Source organism: Solanum dulcamara, chromosome 2 (genome assembly GCF_947179165.1).
Source record: "Solanum dulcamara chromosome 2, daSolDulc1.2, whole genome shotgun sequence".
Taxonomy (NCBI): domain Eukaryota; kingdom Viridiplantae; phylum Streptophyta; class Magnoliopsida; order Solanales; family Solanaceae; genus Solanum; species Solanum dulcamara.
Genome location: NC_077238.1, coordinates 62593193 through 62619847, shown reverse-complemented (window position 1 = coordinate 62619847; position 26655 = coordinate 62593193). Strand labels below are relative to the sequence as shown.

Below are 26655 nucleotides of genomic sequence, written 5' to 3'. Positions count from 1 at the left end.
AGCCTTCCTTTGAGCGTTTATGACTGATTGATAAAGTGATTGAATCAGGTGGTTCGCTTGAAGGTCATAAATGGCTTTCAAGTGCCGGTCACGTCTAGGGTACCCTCTCGGGGCGTGACACTCATCACCTTACAAATACTACTCTTAAGTTCACTTCGACTTTTAGGAGTAATTATTTAAAGTATGCATTTTTAGTCCTTTTTTTGTTTTATATTTGTTTTATGGTTAACAAAGTTTTTACTATATTTATAACTATTAAAAATCAGTACAAGCAGAATGGTCAACATGACTAACAGTTGAAGTAGTTATAATATTAATCAGTCCTATGGGGTATTCTACAACCCATAGAAAGTTATACGGTCCGTAGAATGACCCGTAGACGATCCTAGTCAGTTTTTAATGAGGGGTAAAATCATTTTTTTTCACTTTTTTCAAACCAAAATTTTGACGTTTTGTGAATAAAATGATCCCATATCAGTACTGCATGCCACTTTTCTCTTATTAACACTTAAAATATTTTGAGAGTAAGGACTGGAGAGGAGAAAAGCTATGGTTCCAGCGTTTCAACTAAGTTCTTTGAGTTTTGATTAGAACACCGAGCTTCTAAGTAGGTTAATCATAGCGTTGGTCTGAGTTCTTCCTTGCACCCTGCATCTCCGTCCAGTTAGTGTGAGTTTAAGTTTGAGAATTAATCCGATCATATTGAGTTTTCGAGTTGATTATGTTATCTCTTATTGAGATCCTTGTATGTCCATTCCTATCATGATTATCTCCATAATTTGAGTTCTTGCATTTATTGTTCATGTTTACATTCCCATGAACCCTATTTGAGTATTTATAATTGCTTCTTATCATGCATTGTTTTGAGTTAAAGAGGATATATTTTCAATTATTGATTGAGAAAAGAGTTTGAGTACATTATACTACATGGGTTCATGAAGTTATATATTATTGATCTTATGTATATTTTACCAAGTATAAATGAGTATGAGTATTGAGCATAAATCATATTTTTGAGAAAGATTTTGATGAGATATGAGTAGTCTTATAAGCATCTTGATTAAAGAATAAGCATAATGAGTTGAGAAGAGTTTGAGTTTTTCAAGGTAAAGCCCCATGAGACTAACTGAGTTAAATTATGAGTATTTTCACTCACTAGAGTATGAGCATATTAATATATTTTGGGAGTGGTATTTAGCACTGATTTGGATAAGAGTCTAGATAACTCAAACCCCATAAACTACGTAGCCAGCGTATGATAGGATCACACCGTTGGTTCGGGCGACTTCTCACTTTTGTTCCTGATACGGACTTTTATTAGATCCATGAGATGAGTTTGTGTCCCTTACCCTGACAAGATATTGGACGGTTGTGGCAACAACATTAATATGTTGTATCATCACGATACTCATAATGATGATTGTCGGTTAGAAAAACTTTCCAAAGAATAAATGTTATTTTATTGAGTTACATTCACTTACTTATATTTCTGTAAAGCACTGACTTATTATATATTTGCATGCTTCATTTTGAATTGAGTTATATCAGTATTTATTCCATCGAGTATTTTTGAGTATGTTTCTTTTCAGTCATTTTACATACCGTACATTTCATGTACTGGCGCCGTTTGGCGTTGCATCATTTTATGATGCAGATATAGGTGATAAAGATCCTTAATAGACGCATCGTTATAAATCAGTTTCCTTCAAGCTTTTGGTGAGACCTCCTTGCCTTCGGAGGAGCTCCATTTAGTATATTCAATTTTTATTTATTAGTCTTTGAGGTAACCGTGAACTTGTCCCGGTACTATCTAGAGCCATTGAAGCCTTCATAGATGTAGACAAGATAGAATTGAGGCGGTTTAACCTTTCAGAATCTATTTTTAAACAGTATTTCATTATGTATTTTAGAGTATTGAGACTTATTTTGAGAAGTTAATTTTTTTTGCATGCCCATCATTGTTACACTGTCATGATTGAGATGAGTCTTCCGCTGAGTAGTTAGCCTATCCAAGGGTTCACTTGGGAACTAGAAATAATTTCTGAGTACCAGCCACGCCTAGGGTGTAGACTCGGGGTGCGACTCAGAGTTACTATGAGGGCATATAATAATCACTCTCAGTGCATTTCAATAAAAATATTATTTTAAAAAAGACTTATTCTTGTTTATTTTCTTATAAAATTACTTTATCTAATAAATATGTACGAAATAATCTGTTCTCCGAAATCTCATTTTAAAAAATAGAATAATTCCATATACCTTTTTAACTAATAATGTAGGTTATATATATAAGATCATAGTAACTCCGTCATTAATTGTCATTTAGATAACTATTACAAATTTTTAATAAAATAGAAAATATTTTTATTTCTAAATCTTTTCCGAATTGAAGTAAGACAAATATTTTCTAATTAAAAAAAATTATCATTAGGAAAATAATGTGTTTAAAAAGAAAAAAAATAATATATTTATTTGAAAAGGAATATTTTTGATCCATTAAATAACAATAAGGGTCTGTTCGGCAAGCCACCTGGTAACTGAAATTGGTGTAATTACTAGGATAGTAATTATCAGTTCGATAATTACACAACTTAGTAATTACAATGACCTGTTTGTTTGCCACAATGTAGTTATAAGTGTACTGTTTGGATGCACAAGTGTAATCATAAGATTATATTAAATTTTAAAAATAAAAATTACTTGTCTAAAATTAAAAAAAATATATTAGACAAATAAGAGCCTTTATAAATAATATTAAATTAAATATTTAAGATATATATTGTCCATTGAAAATATATTAATTAATAAACATACGTTCTTAACTAATATTATAAAAATTAATTGATTTATATTTTTAAATTAGTGTATTTTAATTCAATTAATCATAAAATTGAAAGTACAAAATTTCTATGAACATCCATGTTTGACAAAAAGATTAATATTATAAATATAATATCAAAAAATTATTAAACTATTTGACAAAAAGATAATCTATCCAGTGTGACAAAAAAATATACATCTAGTCAATATATCTAAAACAAATAAAAGTGAAAATATAACACAAATTATAAATTAAAAACAAAATATTTAACACAATAGTATTATGTGAAATTTCTAACATAATATACATATCCTTGCGAATTGCTTTTACCATTCTTTTTCGTAAAGGGCAATAAAAAACAGAAAAGAAAATCCCGACTTCATTGTTCCTCTTCTTTCGCCGTTGGCCGTCACAAGAGAAGAGCGAGAAATGGCTTGCCTGCAATATGGTAGGAATACTCTCCGGCAACAGCTGAAGAATGTGAAAACCTCTATCTTGCAGAAGTGCGAGAGTGGAGAAATATATTTGCATCATCCACTATTTTACGCCGCCCAAGGTGTTCGATACAGAAAACTACAAGTCATTCTCACTACTGTAAGTAATTTTACTCATTCAATCGTCAATTTGTATCGATTACTGCACAGACAATGTACCAATGGCGTCCGGATTCTCTCTTTTTCTTTATCGATATTATTTGATTTGAACTGACCCTTTAACAATTCCTACTGACCCTTTAACAATTTCAATATTGTGTTTTCCTAAGCAGAGCATAGACAAGCTTGGAAAAGCAGGGGAAACTGTTAGAGTAGCACCTGGATATTTTCGCAACCATCTTATGCCCAAATTGCTCGCTGTACCTAATATTGACAAGTACAGGCATCTCATGGAAGATCAGCGAAAGGTTTTCTTCCTTCCATTTATGATGTCGGTGTTCGGTTCTAAGTATTGATAACGCTCTGAATACAATTATGTAATTGCCAGAAATTTGATATGTTGCTCGTTTTATTCTCCTGTCCTGAACTTAAATGTTGATTGAAAGTTTGAGTGTATGAGATGTTAATGTACCTTAGAGAGGAATTTGGTATACCCTTTGATGAGCACACAGAATTTTCCTCATTCTAGTAGCCTTGGAACTTGCTCCTGTTTATGTGCGTCATTTCTTTGAAGTACAGTTGCAATGCAGGTACAGCTGTTATGCCCATGTCATACTCACTATAACATTCGCCAGTGTTGTCAAGGGTGCACTTAAGCACTGCAACAAGGCTCAAAATGTGTTGAGCACTTTGCCTCTGACATTGTGTACTTAAGTGTAGTCATTAAGGCTCTAAGACATACTTTTCCTTGCCAATGAGGCGAAACTACACTTTATCATATTTTTTTTTCAATTTATTTGTCCATGTATTTGTTATTCATGCTTATAATTATTAGTCTTGGACTATAGATATATATATATTTTCCATTTGCCTCTTTTTAAAATTAAAGTGCACACTTTATTTGCATTTTGCGCTTAAAGCCCCAATGGACCCTAGAGCTTTTTTGCATTTGTTGCTTTTGATAACACTGATATTAGCATAACGATACAAGTTTCTCATATATTATGTAAGAGGGCACTGATAATTTGTGTCATTGCGCTTTGATGTGTTGCACTTCTATTTTTGGGCATACCATCGTACGGAAAGGAAGTAGATTCTTTTCTTTCTTCCTCTGCGTATTTTTCACTTCTTATGTCACAGAATAAACAAATATCTTAGTGTACCTACATTTAAAAAGGCCGAGTATGTTGGGATAAATGTGCTAATTTACCTCTGTTGAGTATGTGGTATACCCTGGCATGCTTACGTTCAACTACACATTCTTTTTGTTTGGCCTTCACATTTCTTCACATTGTAAGTGGTGCCATTTGTGAATAAAGTAAAATGACATTGGTTTTCTCAGTGATTTCTTTTTATATATTGACCACATTCTTGTGAAATGATGTATTCATCTTCTTAGTGTTTCAAGTATGCTGCCTCTCTGCCAGATTTACCAACGCGAGGAAGTTGAAGAGGTTAAAATAGTTCCAGCAACCAAGGAAGATAAGATGAAAGAATACCAGATGGCAGCAAACCGCCTGGATAGAACTATGCTGGTCAGTATCTAATGCTAAAGCTCTTTGGAATTTTGAAACAGTCTCCATTAATGATTATCAGTAGTCTTATAATTCATCATGAACTTTTTACTATCCGGTGTTATCCCTGCTATTTCTTCTGAAAGAGAATACAGAAGAGGAAAGTAAAGCTATCTGATCATCTTTTAGCTCACACAAACTGTTGATATTGACACCCTAACATAACTGGTATAAAGTTATTATAGCAGTGACAGGATCTTGCTATACTGATAGCGTTTTCAAGATTCAAGAGTTATCCCTTGGTTCTTTGTAACAGTCTCAGATACCTTTGGGCTATCGTAGTTATTCGCTTCTATATCTTTTTTCTGATCGGCAAATTTCTTTCAGGTGCTAAGAAAGCTTGCGAAGAAACCATTGGCGAAAGATGACAGTGGTAGGACTTTCATTCAGGAACCTATTGGAAAAGATGAAATTGTAGCCGAGGTAATATTTGTTCCTGATTCGTTTCTTTATACTCTTTTAACATTTCTATTGATAACCTTCACCAAAAAAGTGGTGTGCTCGGGGAAAAGTTAATTTACAAAAGTTCATACTTGTGGATCTTGCTTTTCTTTAGTGACAGCTACAAAGCAAGTTGATTTTTTAAAACTGCGAGGTGCATCACCATCGAGCTTCGAACCATGCACCAGTGGCCTTTGGAGATTTCTTGATTATCCCGAAAAAAATATAGCTGGGTTCTCCTGGATATTAAAGTAGTTTAGTGGACTAGCTAGTTTATTTTCTCATTGATTTTCAAACTCAGGTTGGCAAGGATTTTAAATTCAGTAGTACACTAAGAACCTTATTAATCTTCAACTGGAGGATGCCACTTTCACCTGGTTTAAAAGGGGTAACCAAGTAATAGCCTCTAGGATTGACAGGATTTTGATCTCTGAAGAGTGGGATCACACTCCACTAAGACTTGCAAGCTGGTTCTTGGAACATGAACAAAACTTATTTCAAGTTTGAAAATTGGTGGCTAGGTTCAGAAGGATTCACTGATAGAATTAGAGAATGGTGGAATTCGTTTAACTTCACTGGAAGACCTGACTTCATACTGGCTTGTAAGTTAAAAACTTTAAAAACTAAGCTTAATTAATGGAGTAAGAGTAAACACGGAGATTTGGGCTCTCAAATGAAGAAACTGTTAGGGAAGATAGCAGAACTTCAAGAATTCTTGAAGACAGAATTCTAACAGAAAAGGAGACAGTTTAGGAGGGCAGCAGTTACCATGGAATATGAAAAATTCATTAAAAATGAAGAAACATCGTGGAGGCACAAATCAAGGTCCTTGGTTAAAAGAAGGTGATAGAAATACTAAGATCTTTCACAAAATGGCAAATGCACATAAGAGATACAACAATATTGACCCGCTTCTATACAGGGTGAACTAACTCAGGAACCAGCCATAATTGAAGGAGAAATAGTTGACTACTACTAGAAGTTATACTAAGAAAGTGTAAAGAGAGACCTTATTGTCACTTTACAAACTGTCTAGTATTATCGGAGGAGGAAAAGGAGTCCCTGAGTAAATTTAATTTGAAGAAGATAAAGCCTTGAGATGTTTAAAAATGTGTGCAAACTGATAAAGCACCTTGCCTAGATGGTTTCACCATGGGTTTCTTCATTAATTGCTGGGAAATGGTGAAGCAGGGCATCATTAATGCCTTCCAAAACTTCTATGAAAAAGAAGGTTTTGAAAGAAGCCTCAATGCTACATTCATACCCCTTATGCCCAAGAATAGGAGATTGTTTCAAATGAGTGGTGTAGAAAGCTTTAAGAGATTTTTTTCATTTGACTTGTATTTTTGGTGTAAGGAGTTGAATGAATAGTTGTCGAAGTTGGTGGAAAATGTATGACTCAAGCATAGTCACTTGCAAATCTTATTTGTTGACACCGACTTGGTGTTTATTAATGGAACTTCTTGACTTCCTGATTAAAAAAATAGAAATTATTTTTTGACTTATCCCAAAAAAGAAAAAAATGCTCTGTAGTTCTAATCTTACTTGTGATGTTTCTTGGATGGTAAGCGTAATGCCAACATTTTCTATCTCTTTCTAACTTCTTATTTTTTGTTTTTTTTCTGTTAGGCTCAAATGTTAAAGCCTTTCAGTTTGTTCAGTTGGTTAATCATTGTTCCTGTATCCCAAAAGTTATAGGATATGAAGGTGGCCTTCATTACCTGTACTATTTTCTTGGCAGTGTTCATCAGCACCATATATGGCCACAAGTCTCTTCATTCTTTTTTTTGAACTTGGTAACTTTGTATTATATCACAAAACAATACATGGGTTGTGCTGAAACCTTATATACAAGTGGCCCCAATTCTTACTGCTCTATGGCTAAATTGAGTCTAAAACATCAATTAAAGAGACAGTATCATTTGAATATAACTGATTACACCAAAAACATAATAGCAAAATGCAGTTGAGCTTCACTCTCTGCACGTTGTTCTCTATGCTCTCAAAACACCTAGAGTTCCTCTCTTTCCATATTGCCCACCATATTGCAGCAGGGATAAGTCTCCATCTGCCTCTGTCTTTTGGCAGTACTCCTGCTTCCTCCCAACTCTTTAAAGCCTCAGAAACTTTCCTAGGCATAGTCCAGGAAATGCCTTTCAGACTCAAAAAGATTCTCCATAATTGTTGAGTGTACTTGCAGTGTAGAAACAGATGGTTAACAGTCTCTAAAGTCTCCCCACAAAGAAAACATCTAGAGTATAAGGTTATCCCTCTCTTCATGACATTGTCTTGAGTAAGAGTTGGTTCTTAGGCCAACAACCAGACAAAGCAAGATATTTTATGGGGTATTCTGCTTTTCCATATTTGTTTCCATGGCCAATTAGTAATTTGTCGGGTTGTCTGATCCATCAGTTTATAAGCTCTATTGACTTTGTATACTCCTCTATTGTTTCCTGTCCACCATAGAAAATCCTCCCTTGTTTGAAGTCCATTGAAATGCTTCACTGTGGTGAGAAATTCAGCTACTCTCTGAACCTCCCAGTCATTGAGCTGTCTTCTGAAGTTGAAGTTCCACCCCTGTAGTGACCATAAGTCTGCTATAAACACTTGTTGAAATGTAACTAAATTGTAAACATCAGGAAATAACTCTTCCAAGTTGCCTTTCTCATGCCAGTTATCCTTCCAAAACATGGTTTTTCTCCCATCAAAAACTTTCACCTTTGAGTTGTTCTTCACTTCATCCCACAAATTCCTAATGGACCTCCAAAGGCTGACCCCATAAGGAGTAATCACCTCTTTGGTCATCCATTTGTCTTCTGCTATATATTTAGCCCCAATCACCCTTTCCCACAACAGTTGGCTACCATTTGCATACTTCCATAATCATTTCATTCGAAGAGCTTTACTTTGCAAGTTTAGGTTCTTAATCCCCAAACCACCATTCTTCTTCCCAGTTATCACTGATTTCCACTTTACCAGGTGGAATCCTTTCTTTTCTTTATCATCCTGCCACATAAATTTTCTTCTAATACTATCCAACCTCTTGGTGACCCCTGGTGGGATAGGGAAAAGGGACATCATGTAAGTTGGTAGAGCATCAAGTACTGAATTGATTAGTGTCAATCTTCCACCCATATACAAGTATTGTGATTTCCACCTGGCTAGTTTTTTTTTCCACACTTCTCAATCACACTGTTCCATATATCTATGGACATAGATTTGGCTTCCAGAGGTAAACCCAAGTATTTAGTTGGCAGAGTGTCAACTTCACCACCAAGGATTGTTGCTAACCAGCTCATGTTGTTGACTTCATTTATAGGGTACATTAAACTCTTTCTCCAGTTAATATGCAAACCAGAGACCCCTTCAAACAGAACCAAAATTACTCTTAAGTGCTTCAGTTGATCTTCCTCAGCATCACAAAAGATAAGTGTGTCATCTGCATATTGTAGATGTGTCACTTCCAAACTGTCAATCCCTTCTCTGGCCACTTCAAAACCCTTTATCCAACCTTTTAACTTGGCTGTCTTGATCATGTTATTCAGTCCTTCCATAGCAATTAGGAACAAAAAAGGTGACAAAGGATCACCTTGCCTTTGTCCTCTATGTGATTGGAAGAATCCTGCAGGAGAACCATTGACTAGAACTGAGAAGCTGACTGTTGAAATACATTGCTCCATCCATTTCAGCCACTTCTGCCCAAAACCCATCATTTCTAATACCTTCAAGAGGTATCACCAGTTAACATGGTCATAAGCCTTCTCTATGTCCAGCTTACATAGAATGCCTGGTTTCTTCTGCTTAACTCTGGAATCGACAGCTTCATTGGCAATCAAGACCGCATCCATAATTTGTCTCCCTTTAATGAATTACATTTGCTGATAATCTACCAACTTGCTAATGACACCTTTCAGTCTCTTGGTCAATATTTTAGAGAGCAACTTGTAAATACTGCCAATCAGACTTATAGGTCTAAAGTCCCACAACTCCTTGGCACCTTTCTTCTTAGGAATAAGTGCTATGAATGTTGCATTAAAACTCTTCTCAAACACTCCTTGATCATAGAAGTTTTGAAAAGTGTCCAGGATGTCCTGCTTCACCACCTCCCATCACTTGATAAAGAAAACCATAGTAAAACCATCTGGCCCTGGCGCTTTGTCAGAAGCACACATCTTGAGGCACCTCAAAACTTCACTCTCATCAAAGTTGCCTTGGAGAGACACCCTATCCTCTTCTGTTAGAACTGGGAACTGAGTATTTTGATAGGTAGGTCTCCACTGGATGGTTTCTGAGTACAAAGTTTTGTAATACCCCACAATTTCCCCTTCGATTCTGCTTGGTTCTTTGGTAACTTCTCCATGTATTACTAGCTGGTCTATATTGTTGTATCTTCTATGAGCATCTGCCATTTTGTGAAAGAATTTAGTATTCTTATCACCTTCCTTCAACCAAAGAACTCGTGACTTTTGTCTCCATGAAATCTCCTCCTCCTTCAACAGCTCCTCATATTTTAAAAGTAATTCAGACTTTCTAGTTGTCTCCTCATCAGTGAATACTCTATCTTCCCTCTCAGTATCCAAGTCTGATATTTGTTCAAGCAATTTCTTCCTCTGTATGCCCAAGTTCCCAGTCTCCCCATTCCTCCATTCTTTGAGTTTGGACTTCAGAGCTTTGAGTTTGCATGCTAGGACATAGTCAGACCTCCCTAAGAACTTGAAAGAGGACCACCAGTTTTTGACTCTATCCATAAAGCCTTCTGTTTCCAGCCACCAATTTTCAAATTTAAAATAGTTCTTGCTCTTTTTCCAAGACCTTCCAAGTAGTGCTATAGGGATGTGATCAGAGCTCAATCTCTGAAGTGGAAGTTGTTTCAGATTTTGGAAACTGTCATCCCACTCATCTGAAACTAGGATTCTGTCAATCCTTGACTCTGTTTCCTGTTTGTCTCCTTTGAAACAAGTATAATTAGCATTCTCCAGTTGCAAGTCAACTAACTTCATATCTTCAATATAGTCTGAAAATTCCTTCATGCCTCTGGTTCTGATTGAACAAATCTTCTTCTCGGAGATGTATCTAGTGACATTGAAGTCCCCACAAATGGCCCAAGGCCCCTCGAACAGTCCCCTTACAGAACCCAATTCATCCCAAACTATTCTTCTTTCTTTGTAACAATTAGGAGCATATACTCCCGTGATGTGGCACTTAAAAGTCTGAAGTTGTGACTCAAACTTACAAGTTATAGAGTACATTCCTATCTCCAGGACCTCACCCTTCCAAAACTTCTCATCCCGCATCAATGAAATACCCCCCCTCGTTCCACTTGCTTCCAGATACGCTTGTCTAACCCATCTCCCACCCCAAATTTGTTTAGCCATTTCTGAGACATTCCCTTCTAATTTTGTCTCTTGAAGACAAATAATGTCAGCCTTCCAACCCCAAACCAAACTGTTTACTAACCTCCTCTTCTCTCTATTATTCAAGCCCCTAACATTCCAAGACACTAACTTGAACTTCATCGAGAACTAGAGCTAGTACTTCTCCCCTTGTTCCTGTCCCCTGTATTTTTGAATTTAACATCAAAGGATACTAAACTTTTCAGTTCTTGTGCCTCCTTGATCCTTGTTTTTTTGACTTCAACATCCTGTTCCATTCTTCTTGCTTGCCTGCAACTATATATCATTAAGAGTTCTATAGCCTCCTTCTCAAGTCCTTGAAAGTCAACCCCAAATATTTTCCCCAGTTTTATCAAGTTCTGTTGCACCCAGACTGATGTTTCGTTTTCTCTTCCTTGCATGCTTTGTTGTTGTTGCATCATTATTGGTTCTACTTCTTCTACCTCCCAGTTGACAATTTCTGTGTTGTCACTCAGAAGAATTATCCTGTAATTGTTACTTTCTGCACCTCTATTGTCGCAGTTTCTTACCGTCTGCCAATCTGCCTCCTTGTCTGGTGTCGGCAAACCTTCCCTATTCACGAACTCAGTTGTCGTCATAACCATCTTTGCATAGGATTTCCTTTGTTCTGCTCCTGGAGAGGATACATGTAGAGAGATATGTGTTGTTATGTCTTCAGCAAAACTAAAGGCACTGTGGGCTTCTGTGGGACTCCCTTTCTCCTCTTGTAGATTGTTGAAAATAAACTGTGCAGCTAAGTCTGGGCCTTTAAATAGTTTTTGTGGTATTTTCAAAGTGGGCTTATGTGAACGGATCCCACTACAGAGGTCTCATTTAAATGAGGCATGTGCCTACCATGTGCTCTTGGTGATACACTTTTTCCAGTTGTTCCCACTTGCTGCCCTCTGACAGAATCCCTGATGTGAAGGGATTTTTGTACTTCTTCACAGAGGCTTTCCTCTCTTACCCATTGGGTAAGGCCTTTATCTGGGTAATGTGCTTCATCTTCTCCGGTTGGTTTTTCCGGCATGATTTCATACCGTGGTTTACATCTTGCTACTTCATAGTCCAATTTGCTATAAATCCTTACCCATTTTTAAGCCCTTTGAGCTAGAATTACTTTTCTGCAGAAAATGCCTAAGATCGACTTTTGGAGTATTTTTTGAGATCTCATATAGGACGCAATCTTAACAGATACTATAAGATTACTTTGCACAAGCTTAGTAGCCACAATATGATTTGCACCACTGCTGATTGTGGAAAATTAATTCATTCTCTTTCTAATGTAGATTGACTAAGGTTTCTTTTTTTTTTTGTAAGGTTGACAACGGTTATAGTCTGTACATTTCCTATGAACATAATTGCTAACAGCTGTTCTAAAGAACTTCTTGTTTTCTGTAGCTTGAGTCAGCTAGTATCTCTGGGCTTCTTTATTTCCCTATAACTGAACTAGGATCAATATCAAAGTTTTAACGGGGACATGTTACTCAAAACCTAATTGGCTGAAGACAGTCAGGTGTAGCAAATCTATGTTGTAATTTTCGGCATGAGGCATATATCTTTAACTAAAGCCATGTGCTTCAAATGTTTTTCTTTTCTAGTTCAGTAAGAAGGAGTAGAAATCATCAAAACAAACAAATGTTTTTAGTATGAAGGTTTACAAAACTAACAAAATATGAAGGAAATAGTCTAAAGGTTTTCGTTTGGGGAACTAAAATTAATGCTGTTTCACTCTTGCCAGTTGTCGTCAGCTCTAGTAATATCAGTTTTTACCAACTTCTTGACCTTTTTCTGTTTCCTATTTGGTGTCAACAGCCAAGTGAAAGTTACTTGAGGAAAGCCTATCCCCTCACCGAGATTTGGCTGCAATTTTCTTTCTCCTTTTGCTGTACCTTAGAGCTGTTATATTGTTTTCTTTATGTGGATTTTCTTTCTGGTGGCATATGTTAAATTGTAAACTGAAAGCCTTACTGTTTTAACTGTACATTTGGGTCACTGATACTTCACCTTCCTGCTCCCAATTTGTGTGTGGAAAGGCTAGATATAGATTACCTCCAATTTTTAGCAATTTTATTCCTTCTGAATCTTTTCTGTGATTATGTTGTTAGGGGATAATGATTTGATGTACATGTTACTATTGAGACACTAGACCAGTGTCTTTCTTTTGTTATATCACCGAGAAATCCTTGAGGACCAGTGTCTTGCTTGCTTGTGGATGAGTGTTTGAAGACTACCCTAATGTGTGGTGTTGGATGAAAAGTTTGATGTCCTCACGGATCTATCAAAGTTGAGTGTTAAATAATCATACTTCATATGGTGGAAGATTTCTGGTTTAGTGCCATTTTCCTTAATCATGTTTGAAGAAACAACAACAACAACATACCCACTGAAATTCCACAAGTAGGGTATGGGGAGGGTAGAGTGTACCCAAACCTTACCACTACTTCGTGGAGGTAGAGTGACTGTTTTCGAGCTCAGTTTCAGCAATCCCAAATACAAAGAAGAAAATATAGAAAATAACAAGAAACCAGTGCAAAGTCTACTAGAAGGGAGCAACAATCAACAACAAAATAGTGCAATAATCGAAATACAATAAACAATATTCTAGGATAGATTATTGAGAACAATAATAAATAATGATGGATATCAAAACAAGAACTACAGTAATACAACTAGTACAATGACAAACACCAACCACCCTAAGCAAGACAACACTACACTACCTGTTAACCTTTTACCTTAATACGTGCCCTCCACACCTTCCTGTCTAAGGTCATGTCCTTGGTAATCTTAAGTGGTGTCATATCCTGTCTTATCAGCTCTCCCTAAAACTTTTTCAGTCTAACTCTGCCTTTCCTCATACCCTATATAACCAACCTCTCGCACCTCCTCACTGATGCATCCATCCATTTCCTCTTCACATGTCCAAACCACCTCAATCTCGCTTTTCTCATTTTGTCCACCATGGAGGCGACTCCTACCTTATTTCGAATGTCCTAATTTCTAATCTTATCGCTTCTAATATGACCACACATCCACCTCAGCATCCTCATCTCCGCAACATGTATCTGCCAAACATGAGAGATTTTGACTGGCCAACACTCTGCCCCATAGAACAATGTCGGTCTAACCACCACTTTATAAAACTTACCTTTGAGTTTCAGTGGTACCTTTTTATCACACAAGACTCCAGAGGCAAGCCTCCACTTCATCCACACCGCACCGATACCTTTTGCTCGAATGTACTACATGTCAATGTTATGGATATGATAACATAAAATGCATTTTTTTGCATAGGTAAGGTATAAGTTTTATATATGTTTCATCATTAAGTTTATGCTGACATAGTGTAGGTAGGTAGTGAATCCAATACACTATTATTAGAACTAAACTTTCCTCTCGTAGAGAGATTCTTTTCCAATTTGATAACCTTCTTTCACATTTTTACAATACTGCCATTCCATATGGAGACGAGTTGTGTTTATGTCCCAGTGGTAGTCCCAAATGTGGAAGATAAAGACCCAACATTACACCAAAGAATACTAGCCAACTGTTGGAGAATCTGGAATTCATTTACGGGCAATAGCCATTTTTTTTTTGAAATTGGTAAATTTGTATTCATCAGCATTTAGGGCTATGCTGGCCACCTCCAAAAATTTACAAAAGAGTCATGGATACTTACAAGGATCCTATAAAATCCACTAATTGGATTTCTTCTTCTATATTCTGTTCTTTACACCAAAAACCTAACATAGTAATAACTTTCCACTTAATCTTCTGTACAGAGCATTCTTTCACTTGAAAGGTCCTCTGATTTCTCTCCTTCCATATAATCCACCATATGCAGGCTGGAACTGTTCTCCACCACCTCTTTTGACTCTTACTACCTCCTCTCTTCATCCAGCAGGTAAGGAGGTCTGCTGTGTGCTCTGGCATACTTAAGTTCAGATTAGCTATGCCGAAGAAGAGTTCCCACACTTGTGCAGTTACTTTGCATTGAAGAAAGAGGTGCTTGTTTGTCTCAAATTCCTCTTTGCAAAGTGTACATCTGGAGGCTATATTAATTTTCCTTTTCGGCATATCCTCATGTGTCAAGCACTCTCTTAGCCACTAACCAAGTAAAGCACTTGACCTTTGGTGGAGCCACACTCCTCCAAATGGTATTCCAAGGGCCTGCTGTTCTACCTGAAGTTTCTGCTAATCCCCATTTGTAAATTTTTGGAGGTGGCCACATTTCCTGTATGCTGCACTCAGGGTTTACACACAGAGAAAAGAGTCCTGGAAATAGAGACTGTAAGGTGCCATGACCACTCCAATCCTCTTTCCAGAAAGAGATTTTATCCCCCCTTCCAACTTTGACCTTTGTGTTAGCCTTGAGTGTCAACCAGAGATTTCTAATGGACCTCCAAACTCCAACTCCATAGGTGGTAATCATTTCATTTGTACACACTGCTCATCCATTTATGGGATATCACTCCCTTCCACAAGGATTGGTCCTCTTGATTGTACCTCTAGAGCCACTTCATGATCAAACTTTCATTTTGTAATTTTAGTTTTCTCACTCCTAGACCACCATATCTTTTGCTTTGTTGGACAGTAGCCCACTTCACCAGATTGAAGCTCTTCTCAATTTTGTTCCCTTGCCATAAGAAATTCCTTCTTAGCTTGTCTAGAGTCTTAACCACTTTCCCAGGAATAGGAAAGGAGACATTACATATGTTGGTAAGCTGTCCAGTACTGAATTGATTAATGTAACTCTCCCTCCTAGTAAAAGATGTTGTGATTTCCATAAGGCCAGCCTTCTCTCAGTTTTTTCAATTATTCCATCCCAAATGTGGAGTGCCTTGTGTTTAGCACCCAATGGCATGTCTAAATAGATTGTGGGCATTTTCTCTATCTTGCATTGTAGAATATCTGCTAGTATCTGTATCTCCTGAACTTCATTGATTGGAAAAATGCTGCTTTTCCTCCTGTTCACTCTCAACCCTGAGCATTGTTCAAAAACCACCAATATTACCCTGAGGTAACATATTTGCTCCTGTACCACTTCATAAAACACCACTGGATCATCTGCATATAATAGGTGCGTCAATTCCATAACTTCATTGGCCCTTTTTTTATGTTGAATCCGCTTATCCAGCTATTGATTGAAGCCTTTCTTAGCAAACTTTCCAGTCCCTCCATGGCAATAATAAACAGAAAGGGTGACAATGGGTCCCCTTGCCTAAGACCCCTTTCTGCTGGGAAAAAACCTGCAGGTTCTCCATTTATCAAAATAGAGAACCTAGTGGTTTTAATGCAGAATTCAATCCATTTGAGCCACCTAGCCGCAAACCCCATCTGTCCAAGTGTGCTGATTAGACAGTTCCAATTAAGGTGATCATAAGCCTTTTCTATGTCTAACTTGGACATCACCCCTGGCACATCATCTCTAATTCTGGTATCAATTAGTTCACTTGCAATAAGTGCAGCATCCATTATCTGTCTCCCTTTGACAAAAAGCCATTTGATGATTGTTGATCAACTTACTCATCACCTTCTTTAATCTCTCAGACAATATTTTGGCTATTATTTTGTATACCCCTGATACAAGGATAATAGGTCTGAAATCTCTTAAATCATTTGCCCCCACCTTTTTTGGAATCAAGGCCACAAAAGTGGCATTGAAGCTTTTTTCAAACCTCTGCATAGAGTGGAATCTGTGGAATGTTTGCATCAAATTATCTTTTATTGTGTCCCAGAAAGCTTGGAAGAAAGCCATAGGGTACCCATCTGGCCCAGGAGCCTTGTCTGCTGCACACAACTTCAATCCTTCCAGCACCTCCTCCTCTTCAAATGCCCTTTCTAGCCCCTCTTGCTCCTCTGTTGTTATTTCTTGTACATCTAGAATGTTTAGATTCGGTCTCCAACCTTCATCTTCCTTGTACAGATTTTGATAGAAAGCAACTATTGCATCCTTGATAGAAGCAGGATCATTAGAATGTTCTCCATTTATCATTAAAGAATCAATAGTGTTGTCTTTTATGAGCTGTGGCTATTTTATGGAAAAATTTAGTATTCTTGTCACCACTTTTGATCCACTGGACTCTGGACCTTTGCTTCCAAAAGACTTCCTCATTTCTAGCCACTTCCCCGTATTCCATAGCCAAGTGAGCTTTCAAGAGTTGTTCATCATCAGTTAGAGATCTGGCCTCCTGAACTGCTTCCAGTTCTCCAATCTCTTCTAGTATATTATCCTTCCTTGCCCTCCAGTTCACTTTATTTTCTTTACTCCACTCGTTAAGTTTGATTTTCAGCAAACTCAGCTTCTTGGCTAGAATAAAATCAAGTGTTCCAATCGCCTCAAAAGATCTCCACCACCCCTGCACCTTCTCTTTGAAGCCCTTCATATTTTGCCGCCACTTTTCGAATTTAAAGTATGTCCTTCTGAAACCTTCATCTCCACATGTCAGCAATATCGGATTGTGGTCAGAACCTAGTCTAGGAAAAGTGCTTTGCCTAATCTGTGTGAACATTTCCCAGGGAAATGAGTAAAGAAATCTATCTATCCTTGAAGCATTTGTGAATCTTGCTCCTCCTCTCCAAGTGTATAGATCCCCAAATAAAGGGGGATCTATTAGCTCATTAATGCAACTTGAGAAATCTGCCATATCTCCGGACAATCTGTTACAGTTTGTTTTTTCTGAAGGGAACCTTGTTGTGTTAGTCACCACACACCACCCAAGGACCTACACAAAAACTCTTCATTGCACCAAGCTCTTCCCATAACCCCTCCCTCTCCTTTCAATCACGTGATGCATACACAGCTGTGAGAAACTAGATTGTATCTTTGTGTAGATCAGTCAACTTGCAGGTGATCGTTTGGTTACCATACTCCACTGTTTCCCCCTTCCAAGCTCTCTTATCCCACATAATCAAGATGCCTCCTTTAGTCCCCATAACTTCTAACCATATTCCCTCCATCCTCCATACTCCACTGTTTCCCCCTTCCAAGCTCTCTTATCCCACATAATCAAGATGCCTCCTTTAGTCCCCATAACTTCTAACCATATTCCCTCCATCCACCTACTGCCCCCTAGCTTCTGTATAAATTTCCCAACCTCCCCCTGCAGCTTAGTTTCTAGCAGGACTATAATATCTGCCCCCCCCCCCCCCCCCCCCCCCCCCCCGAAGAATTCTACTCCTCACCAGATTCCTTTTTTTCCTCCCTATTTATACCCTCACATTCCATGCTAATATTTTTAGCTTCGTCAGGAATGTTTAATTATCTTTCTTCCCCTGCTTTTTGACTCACTCCTCGAGTCCCCCTCCTTGTATTTTACATCAAAGATGAGATTCTTCAACTCATTGGGAAGCAAATTTTTTTCAGAACTTGCAGACGAGGGAAGAATTGGGTCATCTCTCTCCCTTCTCTGATCGATTTTCAGCAATAAAGCTGAAGCCTCCTCTATGCACCCGTCAAACACAACCCCAAATTCTTGGCTAAGCTTTAGAATGTTGTTCTGTACCCAGATGATTGCCTTTCCTTCTGCTTTTTTACTGCATTCGGAAACATCTGAATTAATTGGTATCGGATCACCCAAGAAGGTTAATTGGTTAATATTTTCTTGATCTTCAATATTTATCTCGTTACAATCCCCTTCTCTTTCAGTCGTACTCGACAATTTTGCATGTTTCTGAATTTGCAAATCTGCATGAAGATAGTGCATCTGGGGAAGTAGCTTCAGAGAACATAACGTGGTCAACATGACTTAATAAATTACTATGGGCTTCACTGGAGGAAGGCCAAATGTTAATTTCTTTAATGAAGGGCTCAACATTCCTTATAGGCCTTTGTTCCAGGCTCAAAATACATGGCCCAATTGGTTTGTTTGGTAATAACGTCATAGTAGTGGAGTCAGCATGCACATGGCTCCTCATCTGACTACTTTCACCCAAAAGACGTCTTTCTTCTGGATATGAAAGACCCCTCTGCAGGCTTTCCTTACTCTTGTCTTGTTGAAAATAGTTGTACCTAGGGTTTTATGCCTGTCCTTTCCCTTGAAAGCCCCCCCTTTGTTCTGTCCTTTCACTTCCATCTCTCTCTTTTCTATTTTCTGGTAGGTCGCCGGAGCTTCAACCCAAATTGGTAGAGAGAAAATCAGATCTCCGTTGGCAATGTCCAGCGATGCCGGAATCTTAGATGCCGGTCCTCTGACACGTATACGTGCCCACCAGAGATGGTTTTCAGTTCAGTCTCCTCTTTTGTTTCGTTCCACCCACCACATCTCTCTCCTATTTTCTTTATTATTGAGTTGGACCATAGATTGAGAGGAAGCCCTAGAACTCTAATCCAATACCACTCAAACTCGTGGCCTTTTGGAAAGGACGCTGCTTTTTCAGACCACCACTGCAAGTTTAGACAATCTCCCTACCTCCTCCAATCACCCATCAGAACGTGCTCAGCTTCCTTCCTCGACTGGAACTCAAACAGGAAATTTATTCCGTTCATGTCATAAACTATGACTCCCTGAGCTCCTTTCCAAGTATGATGAGCTCATCTTCTCACATTAGATCTGGTTGGAGCATCTCCCTTGCCGGAAAAGTGCCCCACTAAGCATCTACTCAGCAGATCTTCATCAGCCAGTTGAGTTTTGGCCTTGATCACCTCCTCTCCGACATCTTCAACCGTCTCTGTAGCAGCCTCTGTTTCTTTTTTGGTCCATTTATTTTTTTGAGCATTTCCTTGTAACTGCCTTTCCTTCTGTTTGTAGCATGAGCTACCTCCCCTGTGTAATTAAACACCTTTGTGGTGGTTGACATCCTATTAATGAAGGAAATTATTTTGTTTGCTAACAGCTCCCACCCCTCATTAAATGCATTTTCTGGTAGTATAATAACTGCCCTCTCCTTTCTTTAACGGTTATTAAAGATAAAAATCTGTTGTACATGTTGGACTTCAAAGACACAAAAATATTGGTGACATAATCCCTGCATCTCCAAGTTTTAAATGTGTTCCCTCTGAATCTCGTTGCTTCGCTAAGTCTTTTGCAGATCCATATGACAGCTCCCTTACTCAGAATCATTCTCCTCATGTGCTTTCTGCCACTCTCTACCCAGTCATACCATGTCTCCACTTTTAATGTCGACTCGGTGATATGGTATGACTTCCCCCCTGAGCGGAAATTAATTCTATTTTCCATCCATGAGGGTCAGGATGTCTAGAGAAGAGAAAGAAAAAGGAAGAAAGAATAGTTTTCCGATGGAGCAATTCCACCGGAGTGGGGTTCCTAAAGCCCAGAAGGGGCCTCAGAAGGATGCCTCAAAAAAAGTGCCCGAGAGCATAAAAGTTTTAAGCATTGAGCAAAAGTTTATTCCAAGTACAAGATTGCATATTTGAATCCCAGCTACAACATTCAATGTGAGTGTGATAACCATTTTTTTGCAAGTTTATATGAAGGCCTATGACAGTCTCAAAAGCCAGAGTTATAGTGTGTGTCAAGTCGGATCACACAAGATTAAAGTATCATCCGCATAAAGAATGTGTTGAGATGGCAAGCCTTTCCTGGTATCTTGTCCATGATGAGAAACCTATAATCCAACTCTGTTCGATTGCAAATTGAAGAATGTTGCCAAGACCTCCTTCTACACTTATGAAAGGGAAAGGGAAAAGAGGATTCCCCTGCCTTATTGCCCTGTGTGTCTGAAAGAAAATCCTTTACAGAACCATTTAACACCCTGACATTCTGACCTTTATGAATGCCATTTGAGAGTTGCCGACAAATTTATCAATGACTTTCTTCCATTTTTCCGACAGTAGCTTGGATACAATCTTCGGTATGTGGTCTCGTAACTTCTTCTGCTCGCCGCTTGGAACATTTTCCAAATAGGCATGTCTAATAAAAAATGGTGCAAGTCTATTCTGATCACATTCTAGCATTTTTTGTAGAATCTAGAGTGAAATCTTCTGGACATGATATTTTTATCACTGTGCTGCTGAATGACTCCTAAAATTGTCTTCCTCAAATTCCCTTTGCAACCCCTCATTCCTCTGGAAAGTTGTTAACCAAAAACGCCTTTGACTTATATTGTTCTGTCTTTGTGTATGAACTTTTAAAAAACTTAGGAATTTACCATGGACAGTTTGTTTTTCTTGAACTACTCCGTTATTCACCAGAAGCTGTTAGTATGATTATAGCGCTTGTGTGCATTGGGTTGTTTTGTGGGAAAATCTAGCATTTTATCTCATTCATGAGCCAAGTACATCTGGATTTTTGCCTCAACTAAATCTCGTTCACTTTGAAATACTCTTCTCATAACCCCAATTCTGGCACCTCGGTCGTGACAAAGGACCCAAAAGCCACTACCCTCGCAAGGTCGTGATAGGATTCTCAAAAAACCATAAACCTCGCTAGAAAAACCCTCTATGCTAATGCTTATAATGGTAAAATAAGTAAGACAAAAGATAAACTACAATAGTTTGATATAATAGAAATGTGGAAATGAAGACAATATCGGATATAGTGTATAACCTATAATACCCAAATAAAAGAGCAAGTCATGGAACTACGAATATCTGAGGTACAAGATGTAGCTTGAAAGTAAAGATAATACTGAATAATAAATGATGATGACTGAAAAGGGCCTCCACGGACTAGTGGTGAGTGGTGACTCACCTCAGCTGGATATGTTTGGAACATAATGAATATCATGGGTCGACCACTAGACCACCATCAACAGACCCCATGCCAAAGTAACAAGTGTGAGTCAAGAGACCCAACAAGTTTATAGACCCACTCCCTCAGCTCACCCCTAAGAGAAGACTTTGGAAAACTACTGATGGTGCATAAATAGCAATCAAGGCATAACATGTATAAAATCATTTATAAGAATGGAGATCATGGACATAATCACACGGGATAATCATGATCCTACTTAATGCTACTAAACTATTTGGGGTCGTTTGGTTGGAAACAAGTTATCCCAGGATTAATTATCTCGGGACTAGCTATCCTGGGATAAGGTGGATAACTTATCCCACCATGTATATGGGATAACTTATCTCATCACTATGGTATAAATGGTGGGATAAGTTATCTCAAACTTGCCAACCAAACAAAACACCAAAATTTTATCTCTGGACTATTTATGTTTGTCCCTTACACCAAACGACTTCTTAGAGCTGATAGAACTGCTAATGAATGACTATGGGACGTAGGTTGCCTCTCTTACCCGCCTGACACGGTGCATCAACCACATGCCTTACCCATCTTCGATGTGTTAGTGCATGTCTGCCCCACCTGGCGCGGTGCATCAACCTTACATGTTACCTGGTACTGCTCAATCTACTAGCTGGCCTTGAGATATCATCGTGCCCAAGTTGTGTGTGATACTAATTATGTGATAATGCATGCTAAACAACTAACCTATATCAGAAAGAGTTTATTAATTGCTGAAAGTATCAAACAATATAGATACATATGCTAGGACCCTCACGGTCTATGCGATTTACATTAGAACTGACTAAACTAGTTCATGTTCGCCCCGTACATGAACTGGATAGTTTAAATTACACATATGTAACACATATCATGTTTCTAATGAAAAGCAAGAAAACTAAGAGCTAAAGTCTTGCTTGCCTCGAACACCACAACTTTACTTCATTTGAATCGCTCAAATCCACTCAAATGAACTCTGATGACCTCAATCTATTCAAAAACATGAATGACGGGTCCAAACTAGTCTTGGAGAACTGGTCTCATAATTTTGGGATGTCTTTGGTCAAAGTCAATTCTTGGTCAACTCAAACTTACCCCTTGGGTCAGTGGGTCGAAGTTCAAAATAAATTACATGGACACGTTACCCAGTAGCTAAGGAATCCAAATATGTATGATAATCTAATCTTGATCCAATATACTTGGTCAAATCAATGAAATTGTCATTTGGAACTTAGGCTTAAAACCCATCCTAGAACACTTGAAATCCTTAGTTTCGATCTTGGAATTCATGGTTAATCATATAAATAACTCAAATACGGTTTTGAACTGGTTACCTCAAAGTTCCCTGATGAACCCCCTTAAAAAGGGTGTAATCCTGTAGTTTCAATTTGTGAAAGTAGTAAACATAAATGTTTCGGTATCTAGATTCACATGTCTCTTAGTTATCCTAGGTGCATGATCATTTGTATTATCTAGGCATCTTTTATGGTATCAATGTGGCTAGATTCAAGTGTGTGTGTGAAAGCACTTAATAGGTGGGAGTCTAGAAGACTATACATGTATAGGCCCTCTTTGTAATAATATTATGTAAGAGCAGAGTTTTATAATGATATGAAGTGAGCTTAATATATCCCCCTGTTCCATCCACTTTGTGTGTTAATGATGTGATCAAGGGTCTGCCTAACATTCCAACAAGTGGTAACGGGGCGTTGGTTTGATCCTGAAAGATATGAAGGCGAAAATTTGGCACTCTCCATTGAAGGTGTTTCTCCGGGTTTGAGGATCTTTGTGGAGGACAGCTAATTGCAGAAGAGTGAGTCCTCTGTGTTTGTGAAGAAAAGAACAACCCGTCGAGGAGATGCAAGTCTTGAATGACTTCACAAGACAGACAGATAAGACCAGAGAAGTCTTCCATGAGATTGTATTTGCAATAGCCAAAAGTTAGAAGAAATTGGAGAATGGATTGCATGTAATTGTTCGGTTTAACCCAATTTTGAAGGAATTGCTGGAAAGTTCCTACAATTTATGAATGATGAAAGGTAAAACTCATGTCACCTACTTAGTTTTTTGTGAGGATTATGTTTGAAGATAAATTTGGAATCCGTACACAAAGAGGATGCTGAAAATGAAGCTGTAATGGTCATGAAAGATTGGAGAATATGAGAAGCCATTTAAGTTTGAAAATAATGTTGAAAATAGTAAACTTAAATGCTTTAAGTGTCTAGATTTATGTCTTTAAATTTTCCTAGGGGCGTGATCATTTGTGTTATCTAGGTGATTTTTATGGTATCAGTGTGGTTAGATTCAAGTGTGTGGAAGTACTTAATTGTTGCGACTCTAGAAGACTCTATAGCACCTATATAAGTCCCCTTTGCAATGATATTATGTAAGAGGGAAGTTTTGTCTAATGATATGAAGTAAGTGCACACACATATATGCCTGTTTGTGTATAGAGGGAAAACCAACTTTAGTCTTTGCAAACTTTATGTTGCATGGTAATTATTGTGTGACCAACTACAATGTCAAACCTCCATAAGTATTTGGATGTTATTTTTGGTTCTTTTTGCAAGTCCAATCTTTATTAGATCTGCACTTCCAATTCATTGGCCCATATCCTTCTATTGGTGGTTGGTAAGGGGCATAAGTTGTGTCCTGCAAAGTTGGGACTTTTTTTCTGCAAGACCACATCATGTAATGTCATGAAGAGCTGATTTGAGGAGTTTTGAAACTTATGGAGAATATCACATCTTTGCTAGGTATGTTATGGTTTGGTATCGGCATGATTCCCTTTTGCGAGAATAAGGGCAAGCTTTTCCACAATAAATCATTATCTACTGGATGAAATCTACCTCCTTTTATTACCTTGAGACACCTGAGTTTGTTTATTAACATAATGATAACAGCTTGACCAATATTGCTGTTGGTTTCTGTAAATACTATCTCCAAGATTGACCTTGAAATGGCATCCAATAGGAGATTGTGATGTATGATTGACATGTCTCCCCCTTCCTCACCAAAGAAAAAAAAAGAGAAGAAGAGAATTTGACATGTCTCCTCATAATGGGTTAGCTCTCTTATGCAAAGCCCTAATGAGGAGGGGAGTCTTATGTCCACTGTCTTTTAATTCCATCACACGATTGATAGAAGTACAGCAATGTACAATTGAAGATACCTGATTTGTTGACAAAACCTCATTATTTTGTCTTTTTTCTTGTCATTACATTGTGTTTGTGATTCAAAGGTACACTTCTCGAGTTTTGCTGTTTATTCTAGAATGAAATTTCTAATTTTCTGCTACTCAGTTTTAAGGTAATGCTCAAAATGTAATGCTAGTTTTGTGCTGCCTAATGCTTTCTTCTTTACCAGGTGGCGAGACAGATCTCTGTTCATATTGAACCTGAACATTTGATTCTGGATACACCTTTGCACGTGATGAGTGAGTTTGAAGTGCCACTGCGGATGCCAAGGTCCATTCCTTTGCCAGAAGGTAAGGTCCAATGGGTTCTGCAAGTCAAAATTAGGGGCAAATGAAGAGAACACTTCCGAGAACATCCATAATACAGAGTAGTTGTGACATAAATTAAATGATCACTGCTTTCGAATGTGATGATGGCCTAAGCTTTATCGTTCATCTGTAGTTTTAGCATTTTTTTTCTTGTCTTTTGGCAGAAAAAGAAGCATTTTGTCCAGCTATTTAGATTTTTGGACTAACCTGCTGGAAATTTTTGGTGGATGATGACATAATTGGGACTGTTTGCCCCTTCTCTTCGTGTATCTTCTCTCTGCAGGCTACAACTTTGATCAGTATAATTGTAGCTCATATGTGGATTAATTGGTAAAGTTACACATTTAGCCATTGGCAAAAAATAATTACAATTGCTAGTCAAAATACATAAAATCTACACTAGTTATGTATATTATATGTGCATCTATCTATCTATCTATATATATAAGATGTACTTTTTTCGGCTATTATTTTGGTGGATGACTATATAATGTAAAAATCCCTTTAATTAATTAATCTAATTTTTAAAGCATGGTAGATGCATAGGAGTTATCATCATTGTCTTTACGTAATGTGATTTTTCTTGCAAATTTTGCTTTGCCAAAGTAGACCAGCAGTTGTCTGAGTTTTCTTCTCATCTTTGGAACACAATTATATGTTAATAACCACATTTAGAATTGGAATGTTTTTTCTGTTTTGATTTGAATTACATATACTACAGTGTCAAGATTAATTGTTCTATCAATGTAATTTTACATGTGACAGGAAATTGGTTACCAAATTTATTAGGTTATCAAATAATGTCTTATCATAAATATTTATATGTAATTATCTTGTAAGTAATCTACACAACAGCTATAACTATTTTGCTCTAGTCCAAACATGACGAGCCAGCTATATGAATGATTAACCAAGACGTCTCAATCATCTACTGCAATCTCCTATTGAGTCAACAATGGCGCATGCAAAATATTTTATGAGTGGTGTCACCTTTTAGTTTTTAAAAAACAATACATTTAGGGGTCGTTTGGTTTGAATACAAGTTATAATAGAATTAGTTATGATGCGATAAGTTATGCTAGGATTAGTTATGCTGGGATTATTTCTTATTGATTGTTTGGTTTGTTGTATTCAAAATAATATGCATTGCATAAATTTTAAGAACAAGTTGTTTATTTATAAAAATACCCTTCACTTTCTTTAGTTTTTTTTTATATTTGTTTTGCAAGCTTTAGTTATTTATTCTTAAAAATAATTTTTTCATCTTATTTAGCTTAAATATTTTTGTGTGTGCATTCCCATGACGGTATCATATGTATTTAAAAATAAAATTTTCATCTTTTTTAGCTTAAAAATAGAACTTTCATCTTAAATTTGTTAAAATAAAAGAAGATTTATTATTTATATCACTTCATTTAAGCACATATAACTCTTACATTATAAAATACTAAAGTTTTCATTTTAGTTATATATAAAATACAAGCTTTCAAGTGAATTATAATTAAAAACATGTAATTTAGTAATATAGAAATCAAAATATAAATAAACATAAGAATTAATCAATTAAATTAATAAATAAAAAATTATATTTGTATAGTCTAATTTTTTAATTTAAAAAATATAAAGAATTA

At 37.2% G+C, this 26655-nt stretch overlaps 1 protein-coding gene across 1 annotated transcript; it reads left to right on the top strand.

Annotated features, from left to right (window-relative positions):
- The first annotated feature begins 3158 nt into the window (after nt 1-3158).
- On the top strand, nt 3159-25417 carry LOC129880618 (uncharacterized). Its single transcript, XM_055954722.1, has 5 exons — nt 3159-3415; nt 3588-3722; nt 4842-4949; nt 5316-5411; nt 24886-25417. The coding sequence occupies exons 1-5, from the start codon at nt 3251-3253 to the stop codon at nt 25048-25050; spliced, it is 669 nt and encodes a 222-aa protein (XP_055810697.1). The 5' UTR covers nt 3159-3250; the 3' UTR covers nt 25051-25417.
- The last annotated feature ends 1238 nt before the right edge of the window (nt 25418-26655 follow it).